Source organism: Felis catus, chromosome C2, assembly GCF_018350175.1.
Source record: "Felis catus isolate Fca126 chromosome C2, F.catus_Fca126_mat1.0, whole genome shotgun sequence".
In the NCBI taxonomy this organism is placed as follows: domain Eukaryota; kingdom Metazoa; phylum Chordata; class Mammalia; order Carnivora; family Felidae; genus Felis; species Felis catus.
Window position 1 is genome coordinate 49,299,076 of NC_058376.1, and position 18,751 is coordinate 49,317,826.

The window sequence follows — 18,751 nt, forward strand, 5'->3', positions numbered from 1 at the left end:
GAAACAGATGTTACAGTAGTTGATGCTCCACAGTTTGTGGGTTTTCTCACACACTTAAAACTGGAATATTCACACTGAAGCCTTGTTTCTCTCTCCTCTTACTTTCACTTCTCTCTTTCCCAGCTACAAAACATCTATGACTTAGAACTGTTGCTTGCTGGCTAACATTAAAGTTGGTGATTGTTTTCTACTATGGATCTTCTTTGGGGACAGCTTTCCAACTTTTCTCCTGCTTGCCAGGAGAACTTAGGGAAATTTAGAGGAGATTTCAGGAACATTTTGAATGATCAGTATTTAGTGCACAGGAATGAATCCATGGAAGAAATACTTTGAATTATTTTTATTAGGTAAAATAAAATTTTTATCTTTAGACTAAGGTTGGGATTTCATAACTTCAGTTCGTCAGCTTGCCATACCTCATATCTCATTGTTCAAAAATAGTTTTTCTTTTCTTATGAAACTGGAAAATCACAGGAAACTAATGTTTTATTTACACCATGACTCTCTTGCATGATTTAACCAGTTATCAAAGAACCAGTTTCTTTTCTGTCTATAGTAGAATGTGGGTGTCTCGACAGTTTTGGACTGTACAGTTTGTATGATGTGGATACCTTAATATCAAGGTCCAAGTAAATGGTTGTGGATTGAAAGTGATTTTCAAACTCTTTGTAATGCTAAGCTAATGCTATAAAAATAGAGAAAGTATACTAAAATGATCCAGCCTCAACTTCAAGTTGAGGGGTAGATTTAAGAATAGTAAAATTGAGGGTTGCCTGGGTGGCTCAGTCGGTTAAGTGTCAGACTCTTGGTTTCGGCTCAGGTCATGATCTAATGGTTTATGAGTTCGAACCCCACATCGGGCTCTGTGCTGGCAGCATGGAGCCTGTCTGGGATTCTCTCTCCCTCTCTCTTCTCTGCTCGCCCCACTTGCACTGTCTCTGTCTATCTCAAATAAATAAACTTAGGGAAAAAAAAAAAGAATGGTAAAATTGAGGCAATGGCATGTTAATGAAAAAACCCATCAAAACATATATGCAAAAGTAAAGAGTAGTATAATGACCTCCCATGAATTCATCATCCAACTTCAACAGTTTACAACTCGTGGCCAACCTTGTCATCTGTACCTTCACCCATTCCCTGTTCTCTTATTTTCAAGCATATCTCAAAGTACATATAATTTCATCTGTGACTATTTCAGTATATATCTCTAAAAGATAGGGCTCTTAATGAAATAACTATAATACTACTATCATCTCAAAAAATGTAATAATTCCTTAATAACATCAGATATTAGTTCAGTGCTTACATTTCTAATAGTCCTCATAAAGGCAGTTTTTAAATTTTTGTTTTTGTTTTTGTTTTGGAAACAGGATCCAAATAAGGCCCTACATTGTGATTTGTCTCTATAGCTTTTAAATTTCCTTCTTGCTTTTTTAGTGACTTAAAACATGAATTTATTATTGTTGTGTGCTCCATGGGCTGGCCATGCTGATTGGGTGGTTCTCATGCAATTGTGAAATCACACATGAGGCTGGAGTCACTTGAGGGCTCAACTTGCCAGATGCTCAAGATGATGCTTTTATTATTTATTTATTTATTTATTTATTTATTTATTTATTTTAGTATTTATTTATTTCTGAGACAGAGACACAGCATGAGTGGGGGAGGGGCAGAGAGAGGGAGGGAGACACAGAATCTGAAGCATGCTCCAGGCTCTGAGCTGTCAGCACAGAGCCCGATGCAGGGCTCGAACTCACAAGCCGTGAGATCATGACCTGAGCCGAAGTCAGTCGCTCAACTGACTGAGCCACCCAGGCACCCTTCAAGATGATGCTTTTAAATCTCTTTTAACTATAGGTTTCTATACTTTTATTTATTTATTTATTTTTGCTTTCTTTTGTCCTTTTTTTGGTTGTTGTTGAAAAAACCAGATGATGTATCCTGTGGAGTTTCCCACTGTGCTTATTTCGCTGGTTATATCCCTTTGTCCTTTGATGTGCTCCTTTCTCCTATGTTTCCTGTAACTTGGTAGGAACGTGCATAGGTTTCATCAGATTCAGGCTTTTTTGTGGGAGGACTACTTTTTGGGTTCTAGCAAGGGACACACACACACACACACACACACACACACACACACACACACACAGTGTTTGGTTGCCCTTCATGTTATTGTTATTAGTAGCTAGCTATTAATGCCTAAACCCTTAATTCATTCACTGAGAGCTTCAAAATGGTGAGGTTTTAATCCATTCATTTTATTAGCTGGAATACTTCTATAAAGTAACTATTTGGTCACTCATGGTGTAGCTTGTATAGGAAAGATAGAATTAATAATATTTAATTCTTACCCTTTACTTACCAATTGTTAAAAATAATGACTGGGTGGGGCACTAGCATCTTCCAGCTGTGACCAATCAGCTTTAAAGAAATTTTTTGTTTATATAAATGACTTTTTTAAAAAGTTTATTTTGAGAAAGAGAGAGAGGGGGACAGAGGATCTGAAGTAGGATCTGAAGTCTGTGTGGACAGCAGACAGTCCCATGTGGGGCTTGATCTCACTGTGAGATCATGACCTGAGCCAAAATCCAGAATCACACTGAGCTACCCAGGCACCCCTTTTTAAAATTTTTTTATTTGAGAGAGAGAGCAAGCACATGAGTTGGGGAGAGGGGCCAAGGGGGAGAGAGAGAGAGAGAGAGGGAGAGAGAGAGAGAGAGAGAGAGAGAGAGAGAGAGAGAGAGAATTCTAAACAGGCTCAGCACAGCATGGAGCTGGACAAAGGGCTCAATCTCACAACTCTGGGGTCATGAGCTGAGTGGAAATCAAGAGTTGGACGCTCAAATGACTGAGCCACCCAGGCACCGCCCCCACCCCCATTAGCTTTTTTTTTTTTTTTTTAGCTATCAGTATGAACTAATGGATTTAAATGTAATTGATATATTTAGGTACTTTAGTTTGACAGCAAATAGAGGAAATACTCATTGCTTCTTTGAAAATAACTTAAAGATTTTTGGAACCATGAGTACAACTTTGTGGAGGTGCCCCTAAGCAAGTAAAAAGGTTTAAAACATTGTGATAGTAAAGGGAGTGAATCAGAAGGAAAGATTTTTTAAAAGAACTTATGTGGATTTTATTTATGAAAACCATCCAATGATGCTATAAATTAAGAAGGAAGATGATTATTGCTTCAAAATGTATCTTGTCTACTCTGGTGTCCTCTCCTCTTTTGTATATCCCCTGATTCCAGTTTGAAAGCTGAATGGCTCTATAGTCAAGGCAAGGGGAGAGCCTATCGGCCAGGCCAGCACATCCAGCTTGTCCAGTATCTGGCTACAGTCTGTCCTCTCACTTCTACGCTGGGTCTTCAAACTGCTGAGGATGCCAAACTAGAGAAGATTCTGAGCAAACAGAGGTAAGCCCCTTTATTTGTAGCACCTGGTGAATTCACAAGTGAAAATACCTCTGAGTCTTCCTGCATGGTTAGAAGGACAGAGGCAAGTACTGTGACCCACATTTCTGGGTAGTTGGGCCCCTAGTCACTACAGCAGTCCTGCTGGGGAACTAAACCATGTGGTGCAGTCTAGCTTGCATTGTTAGTCATTTCCTGAGTGGGGAGAGCCAAGCACTGTGGAAGAAGGGGACTTAAAATTCTTTTTTTATGTCTTATTTTTTATATTTGAGAGAGACAGAGAAGGAGAGAGAGAGAGAGAGAGAGAGAGAGAGAGCGAGAGAGAGCATGACCAGGGAAGGGGGCAGAGAGATGGAGACAGACTCTGAAACAGGCTCCAGGCTCTGAGCTGTCAGCACAGGGCCCCATGCGGCGATCCAACTCGTGAGCAGTGCGATTGTGACCTGAGCTGAAGGTCGGATGCCCAACTGACTGAGCCACCCAGGCACCCTGGGATAAGGGGATTTTTAAAAAATACATATTTATTCTTTTAGTGTAGGTGTTTCATATGGGTTTTTGTTATTTTTAAAGTTTACTTATTTTGAGAGAGACAGAGGGAGAGAGAGTGCATGTGAGTAGGTGCAGGGCAGAGAGAGAGAGGGAGAAGATCCCAAGCCAGCTCTGCTGTCAGCATGGAGCCCAAGGTGGGGCTCAATCTTGTGAACTGTGAGATCATGACCTGAGCTAAAACCAAGAGTCTAACGCTTAATGGATTGAGCCACCCAGATTCCCCTCATCTGGGTGTTTAAATACTAATATTAAGACGTGAAGCCAAGGGGCACCTGGGTGGCTCAGTTGGCTAAGAGTCCCACTTGGGCTCAGGTCATGATCTCACGGTTTTTGACTTCGAGCCCCGCATCGGGCTCTGTTGTCAATGCAGAGCCCTCTTCAGCTCCTCTGTGTCTCTCTCTTTCTGCCCCTCCCCTGCTCTCTCAAAAATAAATGTTAAAAAAAAAGTGAAGCTAGAACCAAAGTTATTATTTTTTTTAATCACAGTCTTGCCCTCACGTGTTTGTGCATGTTTGTTCCTATGAGAGTGTCTATATGATTGTGAGTTAAAAATAAGTTTCTTGGGGCACCTGGGTGGCTCAGTTGGTTAAACGTCCAATTTTGGCTAAGATCATGATCTCGAGGTCTGGTCCGTGAGTTCGAGCCCTGCCCCAGGCCTGGAGCCTGCTTTGGATTTTGTGTCTTCCTCTCTGTCTGCTCCTTCCCTGCTCACGCTCTGTCTCTGTCTCTCAAAATGAATAAACGTTAAAAAAAAATTAAAAGTAAGTTTCTTAACCTTTTCTATCTAGTGCTTTCAAATGAGACTTCTTAAAAAAATTATTTAAATCTTTATTTTTGAGAGAGCGAGAGCGAGAGCGAGAGAGAAAGACACACAGTGTGAACAGGTGAGGAACAAAGAGAGAGGGAGACACAGAATCCAAAGCAGGCTCCAGGCTCTGAGCTGTCAGCACAGCCCGACGTGGGTCTCAAACCCACAAACTGCAAGTTCATGACCTGAGCTGAAGTCAGACATTTAACTGCCTGAGCCACCCAGGCGCCCCTCAAATGAGACTGTTTGATTTGGTAGTAAAGATATCTACTTCAAAAACTTGTACATTTCTACGTTTTTGACAGTATTATGTAAGAAGCAAAAGAGCTTTGTTTTTGTGGTTTGTATTAAATCACATCAGATGTTATTGATTTTTAGGTTTCACCAGAGGCAGTTGATGAACCAAAGCCAAAGTGAAGAGCTGGCTCCTCTTGCTCCTGTTGAAACAAGAACACCCCTTGTACCTGAGCATTCAAGCCCTGTTCAAGATGGCCAGAGAGTCCAGGAAGGTGGTACGAAATTAACTGCTCTCTGATCCTTTTTCTTCAAGTTGTTAGATCTGTTGCGTACCATAAAACAAAAAAGTATACATTCTCCTAATTTTTTGTTTGTTAAGTGAACATTTAGGTCTTATATTTTATATATGTATCTATACAGGCATACATGTAAAACTACTGTATTTTAAGGTGTTAATTTTTGTTTATTATTGTTTTTGTCGTTGGTATTATGTTTTTAGTATTATTTTTTATTACGTTTTAAATTTTAATTTCAGTATAGTTAACATACAGTGTTATGTTAGTTTCAGGTGTACAATATAGTGATTCAGCAATTCTGTACATTACTCAGTGCTCATCATGATAAACATATTCTTAATCCCCATCATCTATTTCACCCATCCCCCCACCCCCCGCCCCCACACCTCCCCTCTGGTAGCCATCAGTTTGTTCTCAATAGTTAAGAGTTTGTTTCTTGGTTTGTCTGTCTCTCTTTTCTTCCTTTGCTCATTTGTTTTGTTTCTAAAATTCCACATATGAGTGAAATCATATGATATTTGTCTTTCTCTGACTTAATTCACTTAGCATAATACTCTCTAGATCCATCCATGTTATTGCAAATAGCAAGATTTCATTCCTTATGATGGCTGAATGTTATTTCATTGTGTGTGTGTGTGTGTGTGTGTGTGTGTGTGTGTGTGTGTGTGTCACATCTTCTTTATTCAGTGCACACTTGAGCTGCTTCCGTAATAGCACTACTGTAAATAATGCTGCAGTAAACATAGGGGTACATGTATCCCTTTGAATTAGTGTTTTTGCATTTTTGGGGTAAATACCAAGTAGTGAGATTTCTAGATCATAGGGTAGTTCTATTTTTAACTTTTTGAAGAACCTCCATAGTGTTTTCCATAGTGGCTACAGTTTGCATTCCTACCCACAGTGTACAAGGGTTCTTTTTTCTATACATCCTTGCCATTGCTTGTTTTTTTGTATTTTTGATTTTAGCCATTTTAGCAACTCTGAGAGGTGTGAAGTGATATCTCATTGTAGTTTTGATTTGCATTTCCCTGATGATGAGTGATATTGAGCATCTTTTCATGTGTCTGGCTATCTGGATATCTCTTGGAGAAATGTCTGTTCATGTCTTCTGACCATTTTTAATTGGATTATTTGTTTTATAGATGTTGAGTTGTATCAGTTCTTTATATATTTTGGATAGTAACCCTCTATTGGATATGTCACTTGCAAGTATCTTTTTTCATTCAGTAGGTTGCCTTTTTGTTTTGTTGATTGTTTCTTTCACCGTGCTTCAATTTTAATTCTTAAAAAACGTTCAGAGAAAAAACATTCAGAGTTGCCACCTTTTGTAGTGACCGGATACTTTGATTTTTCCCATGATTATTGCAAGAATTCATTTTCTTAAGTCTTTGATGTTTTAGGCATATTGGAGGAAATCACTGAAGGCATTTTATTTACTATATTTTAGGGGTTAGATTTCATTACAAAGATAAAACTAAAAAAATACCTCTTTAAATATTTAGTGGTTTCAATGATATTTTGTTGATTCTTCTAGAACCCGTCATCCAAGTCAATTCTTGGGTTGGGACTAACAGTAATGATGATCAATTACATGCTGTTAAGAATAACTTTCCAGCCTCTGTACACACTACAAGATATTCCCGAAATGACCTGCACTTGGAAGACATACAGACAGATGAGGACAAGTTAAACTGTAGTCTTCTCTCTTCAGAGTCTACTTTTATGCCAGTTCCATCAGGACTCTCTCCAGTATCACCTACAGTTGAGCTGAGGCTGCAGGGCATTAACTTGGGCCTAGAAGATGATGGTGTTGCAGATGAGTCTTTGAAAGGGCTGGAAAACCAAGACTTCAGTAAGGAAGAAGAAAAGGCTTTTTGGACTGCAAGTGAGAATTCTGCTCAAACTACGGAAAGTGCTGTTAGTACAGAGGTAAATGAGGAAGGTGGGCTGTTACCTTGTCTGGAGCCAACAGTAACCAATGCTGTCTTGAAGGATGACACCCATAGTCTTACATCTTTTCCTGAGTCGGTTGGACACAATGTCTTCCATACGCTGCCAGACAGTGAAGAAACCGTATCTCAATCAGCTTCAGAGAAACTTCCCTGCGGAGTTTTAGCCCAGAGACCTGTTGCTTTGGGACAAGATAAAGTTGCCCTTCAGAAATTGAATGAAGCAGCCACCAAACTTCAGGCCTCTTGGCGAGGCTTTTATACCAGGAACTATAACCCCCAAGCTAAAGATGTGCGTCATGAAATCCGGCTGCGTAGAATGCAGGAGCACATTGTTTGCTTAACTGAAGAAATAAGGAGGTGGGCCAAAAGTCCTTGTTTAGGTGCTGTTTTGTTGGTTTGGGAGTGTCAGAGTCTTAGAGTTGATTCAGAACATTGAACCATCGCTGCTGTGGTCAGGACACTTCATACCGTGTTGACACTCTTGGTTTCCTGATCTAGAACATATGGAAAGCATTTTGAAGACAAGCTGCCAAATGCATCTGTCTCCATCTCTAGCTCAGCACTTGGTTCATTGATGCAGTATAGCAGTAAATGTTGAGTGATTACTTGTCTTAAAGATGTTTTTAAACTTTAGAAAGGTACAGAAAATGTAAAGGAACTGAATAAATATAGAAATGAGAAGATGAGAAAGTATACATAGAACCCAGTAAGTGAAGAGAGAATTAAGGAGTGAGGATTTAGAAGGGACTAAAATTCTGGGGCAATGGTAGGAATTATTCCTCACTTCTGGGGCTCACATGTTTTACTGACTGCCACCCAAGGGAATTAGGACTTCATAAATTTGTTTTGAGTATTAGTATTGCCACTAGCAATATTTATTGATATTATCAGTTGGAAGAGGAGGAGGCAGTGAAAGACATTGAGAAGGGACACCCAGTGTGGTAGAAAAATAGGGAGAATGTGTGTCTCAACTTTAAAAAAAAATTTTTTTTGAACGTTTATTCATTTTTGAGAGACAGAGAGAGACAGAGCATGAGTGGGGAAGGGGCAGAGAAAGAGGGAGACATAGAATCCGAAGCAGGCTTCAGGCTCTGAGCTGTCAGCACAGAGCCCGATGCAGGGCTCGAGCTCATGAACTGCGAGATCATGACCTGAGCCCAAGTCAGGTGCTCAACCACCTGAGCCACCCAGGCACCCTGTGTGTCTCAGCTTTGATAGGGAAGTGTTTTAGGAGAGAAGAAAGGTGCCGTAGGGAGGACAGAGAATTTAGAAGCTGGAAGTTATTGGCGACTATACGGGGGGACCTTAGGGCTGTTCTCAAGTTTCATGATTTGCTAAACAGACTCACAGAACTCAGGAAAGCTATTCTATTCATGACTCTGGTGTATTACAGTGAGAGGGTACTGATTAAAGTCAGCAAAGAAAAAAGGTGTATAGGGCAGAGTCCCGGAGAGACCAGGCACAGGCTTCTAGTTGTCTTCTTCCAGTGGAGTAGTACAGATAGGGCTTGAATCTCATGGCAATGATGTGTGACAACACATATGAAGTATTGCCAACCAGGAAAGCTCACTGAAGCCCTGATATGCAGGGTTTTTATTGGGCATCAGTCACATAGCATTGAGTGCCTGTGTGACTAACCTTAATTACTTAGACCTTAGCCCCTTACATAAGGGCAGACTGCTACAGTGTCTGTATCAGGGCCACAGGTGAACAAAACAGGTATTCACCTAAAAGCACATTGTTAGCATAAACTATCTGGTTTGGCCCCAAGGCCCCCATATACAAAGATACTCTTATCAACAGGATATTTCGAAGGCTTGGATATTATTTCCCAGACCCAGTCAAGGCTGGTCTTATCTTTGGAATGTGTAGGGTTTGAAGATCCCAAGCTAGGTGAATTAACCCTTTCCTGCCCAGTGAATTTCCTAAGAGGAGCTTCAGTGACAAAGTGGAATCAGACAGTTTGGAATGGGTTGAATAGTGAATGAGAGGTGAAGAATGAGTGTAGCCAATTCTTTTGGAGTATGTTGCTTGAGGAAAAGAACAGAGGAGTTGTTGCTGGAGGAGAATCTGAAATTAAGGAAATTTCTATTTTGTTTATTTAAAACAATATTTTAATGTTTATTTTTGAGAGAGAGAGAGAGAGAGACAGAGTGCGAGCAGGGGAGGGGCAGAGAGAGAGGGAGACACAGAATCTGAAGCAGGCTCCAGACTCTGAGCTGTCAGCACAGAGCCCAACGCAGGTCTTGAACCCGTGAACCACAAAGTCATGACCTGAGCCGAAGTTGGACACTTAACCGACTGAGCCATCCAGGTGCCCATATTTGTTTATTTTTAAAAAAGATTATTTTGAGAGAGAGAGAGTGCATGTACAAGCCGGGGGGGGGGGGGAGGGGGCAGAGAAAGAGGGAGAAAGAGAATCCCAAGCATGTCCGCACTGTTAGTGTGAGCCTGATACAGGGCTTGAACTCACGAACTGTGAGATCATGACCTGAACTGAAATCAAGAGTCAGACGCTTAACCAGCTGAACCACCCAGGCACGCCAGGAAAATTCTTCTTTAAAGAACCTAAAGCCCCTGGGTGGCTCAGTTGATTGAGCTTCTGACTCTTGATTTCGGCTCAGGTTATGATCCCATGATTGTGGGATTAAGTCCCACATTAGGCTCTGCACTGCGCGTGGAGTTTGCTTAAGACTCTCTCTCTCTCTCTCTCTCTCTCTCTCTCTCTCTCTCTCTCTCTCTGTCTCTGTCTCTCTTTCTCTCTTCCTCTGCCCCTTTCCCCCATTCTCTCTGTCTCAAATAAATTTTTAAAAAAGATGGGAGATACAGAGCATGTTTATGTGTTGATGGAATGATTCAATAAGTAGGGAAAAACGGATAATGCAGAGGAAGGAAAGGAGAAGTTGAAGTTCTTGGGGGTTGAAGTTCTTGAGAAGGTGAAAGAAGGATCTGTGCACAAGAAGAGGGAGTGGCCTGAGCTAGGAGCAGGAGCAGGAGCAGGTAAGGTGGTAGGTTTGATACTGGGGGACAGGAAGTCCTGTCTAATGGATGCCGCTTCTTTTTCGGTGATATAGAAGACAGGCTCAACATTTGAAAATGAGAGAGTTGTGAGGTATTCATCTTAAAAGTGAACTTACAAGGAGAATGGAGGATTATCAGACAATGTGAGGAAAAAGAGTGGAAGAAAGTAGGTCAGGTTGTATGATTTTCATCAGTAGCTCTCAGCTGTTTTCTTCTGATTCGGGCATGGTTAATTTGGTTCTGCCAGGAATGGGTTTTTTCCAGGTGAATATGATAGGGGAGAGAGACAAAGGAGCTGAAGATATTTGGGAGGGGATGCTTATAATGGTGGATCTTGGGATTTAAACAAGGTAAAAGAGCCAGGAGGAGGTGGGAGTTGCTAATGTGGAGGTCTGGGTGAAGGCTGGATGTCCAGATTGTCGTAGGGGGAACAAGAGCCAGTGGGCTGGGAGGAAAGGAGGTAGTGGTTTGTGTGGGTGCTTGAGATCGTTTTTAAAATGACTGGGTCTCTAGTGAGACTGTGAGAATGAATGACGTAGGGTGGATTATTATGAGGGACAGCGTCCATGTGAGTGCTGAGGTCTCCAGAAATGATGATAGGAATGGAGCTGAGAGACACTCGCGCTGAGACTTTCATGAATGGGGGCAGATAATGGGAGGCCTGTATGTGGAAAGAGTTTGGGGAAACTTAGCAGGATGGCAGGAGTTCTTCCAGGAGGAAGGCAAAGAATGTTTGTCGACAGTAGTGAGAAGCTTTCTTCTGACCCTGATGTATGGATGTATAGCTTCCACTTTTTTTTTTTTTTAAGTAGGCTGCCTGTACAACATGTGGCTTGAACTCACAGCCCCAAGATCAAGAGTCGCATGCTCTACCAACTAGGCCAGCCAGGTGCCCTAAAATAACTTCCACTTGAGAGGGCTACAGTGCCCTCAGCAATATGTCTGATTCAGTCAAGGAAAATTTCACAGAAGAGGTTGAGAAATTAAGGGAGTTTACTGATTACAATTCAGGAGTCCCAGATGGCACAGGAGAAGGACTTGGGGGGGCTAGAAAAAGTGGTGACATTCTGGAAGTTAATGGACAACTAAGGGAGCCTTAGCTTGGTGACAGGCCTATGGAGAGGGCAGCAGTGAGCCCAGATTAATACTTTAATGAATAAGGGGAAGTGATGGAAGGGCAGCTCTGTTGATAATGGCAAGGAATATGTCAGGGATGGGCAAACAGGGACTGAATTTGATGGGATTAGTCCTACTAATAATCTCTTAGAAGAGGGCTGTCAAGCTGTGATCCTAATCCTCAGCTGCTCTGGGGCTTTGAGCAAGTACTCCTTGCTGCAGGCTCCTGTGTCTTTGGTGTTCTTGGCTGGGAAATAACAGCCAGATAAAGAGCCGTTTAATATTTTGTTTTATTTTTATTCATTGGCAATACTTTGTGGAGCCAGTATCATCTGAATTTCAGTTATATTCATTTGGCTTCTACACTGAGTCATACTTTAAAACTAGTTTCAGTTTAGATACTCTAAAAGTAGAAAGGGCTGTTACTAGATTATTGTCTTGACAGCACAAGTGTTTATTAGTTGTAACAACAGGCGCAAGTCAAAGCACCCTTCGTTGTGTCAGTAATGGATTTTGAATTATTGTAGATTAAGAAAAGAAAGAGATGAAGAACGCATTAAAAAATTTGTGCAAGAGGAGGCTGTCAGATTCCTTTGGAACCAGGTAAACCCATTCCTGCTGATTTACCTAATGTATGAACAAAGAAACATTCTGGATTTATGGAGATAATCATAGAGTAGTCAGACATATTAAGCACTTCTTCTAAAGGCTGAGGATATGGTCTGTGTTCTTTGCCACTAACTCTGAACCAGGCCAGTGAATTTCGTTACATTTTATTTAATCTCAAGAAAAATATTTTCATAATTTTGGCCACAAAGATAAACCGTAAAGATGAAGGAAAGCACTAAATTGAGGGATGTTGTCATAATTTCCACTAAGGAGAAAAAACCCAATTGGAAGTTTTATGTAGTTGTCTTTCTTGTTTTATCTTTTGGGAATATTTTAATATAAGGTGGCTAAAATGGTATATGATGGCTACAATATGCATGTCCTAAAAAGAATGCATGACGTCTAAATTTTTTTTTTTTAATGTTTATTTATTTTGGGGACAGAGAGACAGAGCATGAATGGGGGAGGGGCAGAGAGAGAGGGAGACACAGAATCGGAAACAGGCTCCAGGCTCTGAGCCATCAGCCCAGAGCCTGACGCGGGACTCCAACTCACGGACCGCGAGATTGTGACATGAGCTGAAGTCGGACACTTAACCGACTGAGCCACCCAGGTGCCCCAGGAATGCATGACTTCTTGGGAGAGTTTGAATCCTGTAATAATAGCACACATCAGAGATAGTTCAGACAATCAGTTTTACTGTTATTTTATCTCATCAAATATTTTTTTTAATGTTTATTTATTTTTGAGAGAGGGAGTGTGCATGCATAGGGGAGGGGCAGAGAGAGAGAGGGAGACAGAGGAGCCAAAGCCCAGGCTCCAGGCTTTGTGCTGACAGAAGAGAGCCCGATGCAGGGCTCAAACTCACAAACTGTGAGATCATGACCTGAGCCAAGTCAGACACTTAACTGAATAAGCCACCTAGGTGCCCTTTTCATCAAATATTTCTTAATGATAATTTCTTGAAAACATTTTTATAAATGAGTTTGTTATAATAGGATTTTGCTTACAAAATTAAGAAATAGTTACTGATTTCTAAGGTTTTATAATTACTAATAGTAGGGGAGCTGTTAAATAAATTATAGAATAACAACATCATGGAACATTATGAAACAGTTAAACAGAATAAGGTAAGGGTATGAACTGATGACCTGGAAAGATCTCCAGAATAACATTGTTCAGTGAAAAACAGCAAGTTGCAGAACTTAAGGTTCTGCCTGATTTTAAAAACATCGTGTGTATTTAAAAATACATAGTAAAAGGTCTGGAAGGACACACATCACACTGCTCTCAGTGATTACCTTAGAGGGTGGTCAAAGGGAAACTAAAAAATTCATAATTGCTTTCTTGTTGCAGATTTAACTGTAAAATTTTGAGATTTTAATTATAATATAAAAATGTAAAGGTCATGTTATCAAGTGCCCGGGATATTTTTAGGTATTTTAGAGTTGTATATGCTATATATTGTTAGATAATGTTTAAAAACTCTTACCTTAAATGGATATCTACAATGAGATTTTTATTTTAGAGAATCTACTTATAATAGGCTCTAATCTGTCTTATTCAATAGACTTCAGTTCATACTCAGCACATTATTTACCCCTTTGTCATGTGTTGTTGTGCTTCTGATAGTTCTTCCAGTAGCAACGAGGGAATTGCTTTGGCCCATCCTAACTCTCCTGGTGAGGACCTTCTGTTACCAAGGATGTGCACCACTTGTGCCAGCCTGCTTTAGGCTGGGAGTGCTATGGAAGGGGTAAGGGGAGTCAGGCCATTTCTAACTCAAGTTCTGCCGTCTGCCATTTATCACCTTCATGAGTACCGGGAAGAAAGCTTAAAGAACATTGTAAAACAGGCGTGACTTTTATAATAAAACTATATCCTTTGGTTTGTAGGTAAGGTCTCTACAAGCTTGGCAGCAGATGATGGATCAGCGTCTAAGTTCCTGGCGTACTGATGTTCCTCCTGTATCAAGTACTCTAGTGCCATGTAAGCCTCCGTTACTCACCCAAAGTCAGGAGCCCTCTTCTGATCAAAATCCTGACTGGTTTATTGTGCCTGATGAGGCTCCCCAAGAGAAATCCTTACCAGAATTTCCAGACTCTGGTTTTCATTCTTCCCTAACAGAGCAAGTTCACTGTTTGCAGGATTCTTTGGATTTTGAAAAAAGTTCCACAGAAGGCAGTGAAAGTTCCATAATGGGGAATTCCATTGACACAGTCAAATACGGCAAAGAGTCTGATGTAGGGGATGTTAGCGATGAACATGGTGAATGGAGTAAGGAGAGTTTAAACAACGAGCAGGATAATAGTCTTCTTGAGCAGTATTTAACTTCAGTTCAACAGCTAGAAGATGCTGAGGAGAGGACAAATTTGGAGGAAGTCACAGGAGATAGTAAGCTTCATATTGCTCCTTCCCCTGAAAAGTCAGATGCCTTGTCTGGCAGCACTTCTGTAGATGATTCTCATGGCATATCTCCTGCTTTGCAAGATGAAATCAGCCCGGCACCAGAAAATTGTAAATTAAATGAAGTTCAAGGGCAACAGTCAGACTGTGAGTCTGCATTTCAGGTACTGCATGTTGGTATTACTGTGTAGCATGTATGGTTGCTTGGGAAGCAGAAATCTACTTTTACCATTTTCACTTGCTTTTTTTTTTTTGAAGGGGACTATCATCCCCATTTTGTTACTATTTGTATAGAATTTGTATTCTTGTCTCATGTTTTCCATATTCTAGATACTGAGCTGACTCTTTGTTTTGATTTTGTGAGCTCTTAGTTGTAATCTATCAAACAATATTTATATTGAAAGCTATGTGCACTTTATTTCCCAACAACTGAATTGCATCAACAGTGTTCCTGTTTTTCAATGTACTCATTGCCTTTCAAAAACAAACTAGAATATCTTCAAGAAAATAGAACAATTTACCTTAAAGTTATAAATAAGAGAATTTAGATTTTTTTGTATGTCAGGAGATTAATTATGTAGTAAGGAATACAGTTTGTTAAAGTGAATATAAATGAACTCCAGAAATTTTCCAGCCTCCTTGGAATAAGAACATATATTTCTAAGCCTTTCCCCTTTCCCTCCCTTATGAGTCAAGGAAAGCCTTCTTATCAGCAAATAGGGAGAAAAAGTAAGATTAGAGGATTTTTCAGAGGAAAACGATTAAATTGTCTCGTGGAAAACTTTAATGTCATGTATTAGTTTTAACATATGAAGCAAAGTGTTCCATCTAGCATTAAAATCAAGCTTATTTAAAGAGACAATACAAGAATTTTCTCTTAGATATGAAGAGAGCAGATGCTAGGTTCCATTCACTTGGAATAATGTCACAGCAGACATTGTCTTTTCATTCAGTGCTTTTTTACCCTACAGATAACCATTTCTGTGCCAACATACTATGTTCGTCTTCTCTGATCCTGCTTTATATTTGCTTATGTATTTCAGCAGAAGGTCCATGGCCATTTACTTCATTTTTTGACCTCTGCCTCATAGTGAAGAACATTTAAAATAGTATTAGTGATAGAATATGAATGACTTTTTTTAAAGGACTATTTTCTAAACAAATTTCTGAAAAAGTGCCACATTTGGAAGACAGTTTAATGGTGGCTAAGAAAAAATAAACCTCACTTATTTCTTGTTAAGAAGAATATAGATCAGTAGCTTCAGGAAGAGATGATAATATTGTGTTTGAGTGTTATAGATGGATGCATTTGCAAATCAAGGAAGTTTGGTATTTTAATCTTTGAGAATGTTAAAGTATCCTTGAACTAGACTATCTGATTTCCCCCGATCTCTGGACATACAACTATTTAAAACTATGGCAATACTTAAGTGTTCTCTAAATTTAGGTGCTAAATATCAAAATTCATTTTTCTGTTACAGTCACTAGATCTCCTTCTTTGAAGTTATATAAAATAATAACTTCTGATCCTTCACGAATAAAGTCAGGGATCACATGTTATACTTTGTTGATAGTTAGGAACATTTCTCCAGTGTGGGTAAAATGTATTTTTCTCTGTTTATAAATATGTAGCACTCAGGTTGAGAAGACTTGTATTTCATTCTCAGAAATCCAGAATCTTTTGAAAAGGAAATATTTTCTGTCTCTTCTAAATCAAACAGTCGTCTTACATTGAAAATTTTCCCTAGTGAAGCATGTGTAACATTGAATGCATGTTAATAAAAATAGAATTTTTTACTTTTTGAATAATGCTAATTATCTTTTATGAGTGATTTTGAATTTCTTCTTAAATATACCCTATTTTTCTATTTTACAGTTAAGTGCCTCATTTGCTGCCCATAGTTAGACACAGAAAAACCAACTTGCACTGCACTAATACTAAAGTGCTGTTCATGGAAAATTAATTTCTCATAAAAGTTCCTGAAATGTCATGGTTCAGTATTGCCTACGTAGGTTTCTGCTGACAACTTTTGCCCCTTTTCTGAGAAATGGCAAAACACACCTAAATTCATTTGAACATCAGCATTTGTCAGCAAGATTTCCTTTTTTACCTTTCCCTTGTTTTTCTAGCCCATAAATAGCATTAGTGTACTTTTATTTTAAACTTGGCAGATTATGATAAGGCTTAATGTTTTGCTCTTCATTTGATAGAACTTTACTAGTGTTTTGAAGTGCAAGAATATTAAGTAGACCCCTACCTTAACTGTACAGATTATTTTGGATGTAGATAGAATGAAAATGATGTAAATTAGAATGCAGGAAAACTGTGGCATAGACTTAATATATTTTAATAGGCTTTACAGTGTAATTTAAAATACCTTATGTAAGATATTTGATGTTATCTCTATGGGCAGTGCATTGGTCTGGCTAGAGAGAATGGGTCTAGTAAAGTTTGGGAAGTTGAACTTTAACATGGTCTTTGTGTTTTTTCTTATAGGAGATTAGTTTAGCTGTGCTACTTTAGTTCGTATCCATTTTCTTGCTGTGTGGAAAATTCAGTATATCAATGAGCTATTCTTCCAGAAACACAGAATCCTACCATGTGAAAATTGGAAGGAATTTTAGAGATTATCTGTTCTAATCTCTTTGTTTTAAAGATGAAACTAAGGCACAGAAAAGTTAAGTAACTTGCTTGATGTTATAGCTAGTTAGTTGTAATAAACTGAAAACTTAAGAATTATTGTATTCCAAAATTTATCATATACTATTAATTTTACATTTAGTAAGTCCATAGGAAAATCTTTTTGAAAGACAAAAAACCCCAAACTTCTAACAGAGCTTGAACTCTACCACTTGAAGCAAAATTGCTCATAGAAAAAGGCTAAGTCATTAAGAACTCTTAAGTAAATTTTCTCCAAGAAATGTGATTTAATTTAAATGGTTTTTAAATGTTTTATTTATTTTTTTTGAGGAACAGAGCATGAGTGGGGGAGGGGCAGAGGAGAGGGGACAGAGGATCAACGCAGGCTCCGTGCTGACCTCGGCGAGCCACCCAGGTGCCCCTAATTTAAATAGTTTTTAAAGATCAGTCATAGAAATTAAAAGTTTTGAAGAACAATTGCATCTTGGAGTACATTTATTTCATGGAAAAATATAACAGGTTGCGGAGATATCTAAGATTTTCTAGTGAGATCCTGAGTTTGTTTATATTTCATCTTCAGTTTTACAGAACAACAGATGTCAGAGTTGTAAAATGTCCCATCATGATAATTGATATAAACACAATATAGTTTGGTTTTATAAGCTTAAATATGAAAGGCCTCATAATATGCATGTTTTAGGGAAATATTTAACCCCACACTTGTTTGCATATATGGAAATAACTTTATTCTTAAATAATGTGGGTACCATTCTTGAGTGTGGATTTTTCTTTTATTTTTGTTTTGGGTTATTTTAAATATGTAAACACTGTATTAGTATTTTCCTGTTATCTACTTAATACAAGTCTAGTTTTACTTTTATAAGTATTTTCAGAAACAATATGAGCTTAAGATAGTATACTATCTCCTTGGTACTTTTTTGGTGCAGATTCTTAGATTTGGATTTATAACAATAATATAAACTATAAAACCTTTTTTTTTCTGGAGTAAAAAGGGAAAGTATAGCATGAGTTTGATCAGTTTCCCATTCAAAAGTGAAAAGAAAAAGACTTAATTTTTAATGTATATCTTTATTTTGCCATGTACCTTATTAATGATATTTATTATATTGTAATATTTTAACTTCTAAAATATGTGATTCTTTTTTCATAAAAATGAACATTCTAAATATTTCTGGTGATATTGCTTACACTGATCAAACCTATTGTGCCATATTAAAAATAAAAGTCAAGTAAACAAAGCAGTTCTCACAGCCTTGGAGTAAAATAGATAGTCTTTTTAAAATGAGGTGCATTTTATTTGTGAATGAGTAGAAATCATACTATATTTTCATTCCTTAATTGAAATAGTAGATAGCAGGAATCTCTCAGTAGTGGCTTTGTTCATTTTCCAGTTACATTTCTTTAAGCGTTTTGTGATAATTTTAATGTTGACAATAAGAGTTTAAAAATAATTTGAGTTTAGACTATTTTTAGATTTCTCTTTAATTTCGTTTTAGAAATAGATGATTTAAAGTGGTTATGATCTGTTTTATGAAGGCTTAATATTTTGTATTGTACTTATTTAATTTGTATTTGAGTCTCTAATTCTAAATAAAAAGTTTGTACATTTGTTTGAGTGATTCATCTGTTTATTATAGTGATTAGTAGTAATGGTTGTTATTCATTGTGTTTATAATTAATGGGTAA

At 38.5% G+C, this 18,751-nt stretch overlaps 1 protein-coding gene across 1 annotated transcript in view; it reads left to right on the plus strand.

The window, feature by feature from the left end:
• CEP97 (centrosomal protein 97) overlaps positions 1-18,674 on the plus strand; it is a 29,825-nt gene extending 11,151 nt beyond the window's left edge. Inside the window, exons 7-11 of the mRNA XM_006936013.5 lie at positions 3,248-3,412; positions 5,145-5,278; positions 6,834-7,608; positions 11,916-11,991; positions 13,893-18,674. Of these exons, the coding sequence (XP_006936075.3) occupies positions 3,248-3,412; positions 5,145-5,278; positions 6,834-7,608; positions 11,916-11,991; positions 13,893-14,594 (1,852 nt within the window). The 3' untranslated portion in view covers positions 14,595-18,674. The remainder of the gene's footprint in view (positions 1-3,247; positions 3,413-5,144; positions 5,279-6,833; positions 7,609-11,915; positions 11,992-13,892) is intronic.
• The last annotated feature ends 77 nt before the right edge of the window (positions 18,675-18,751 follow it).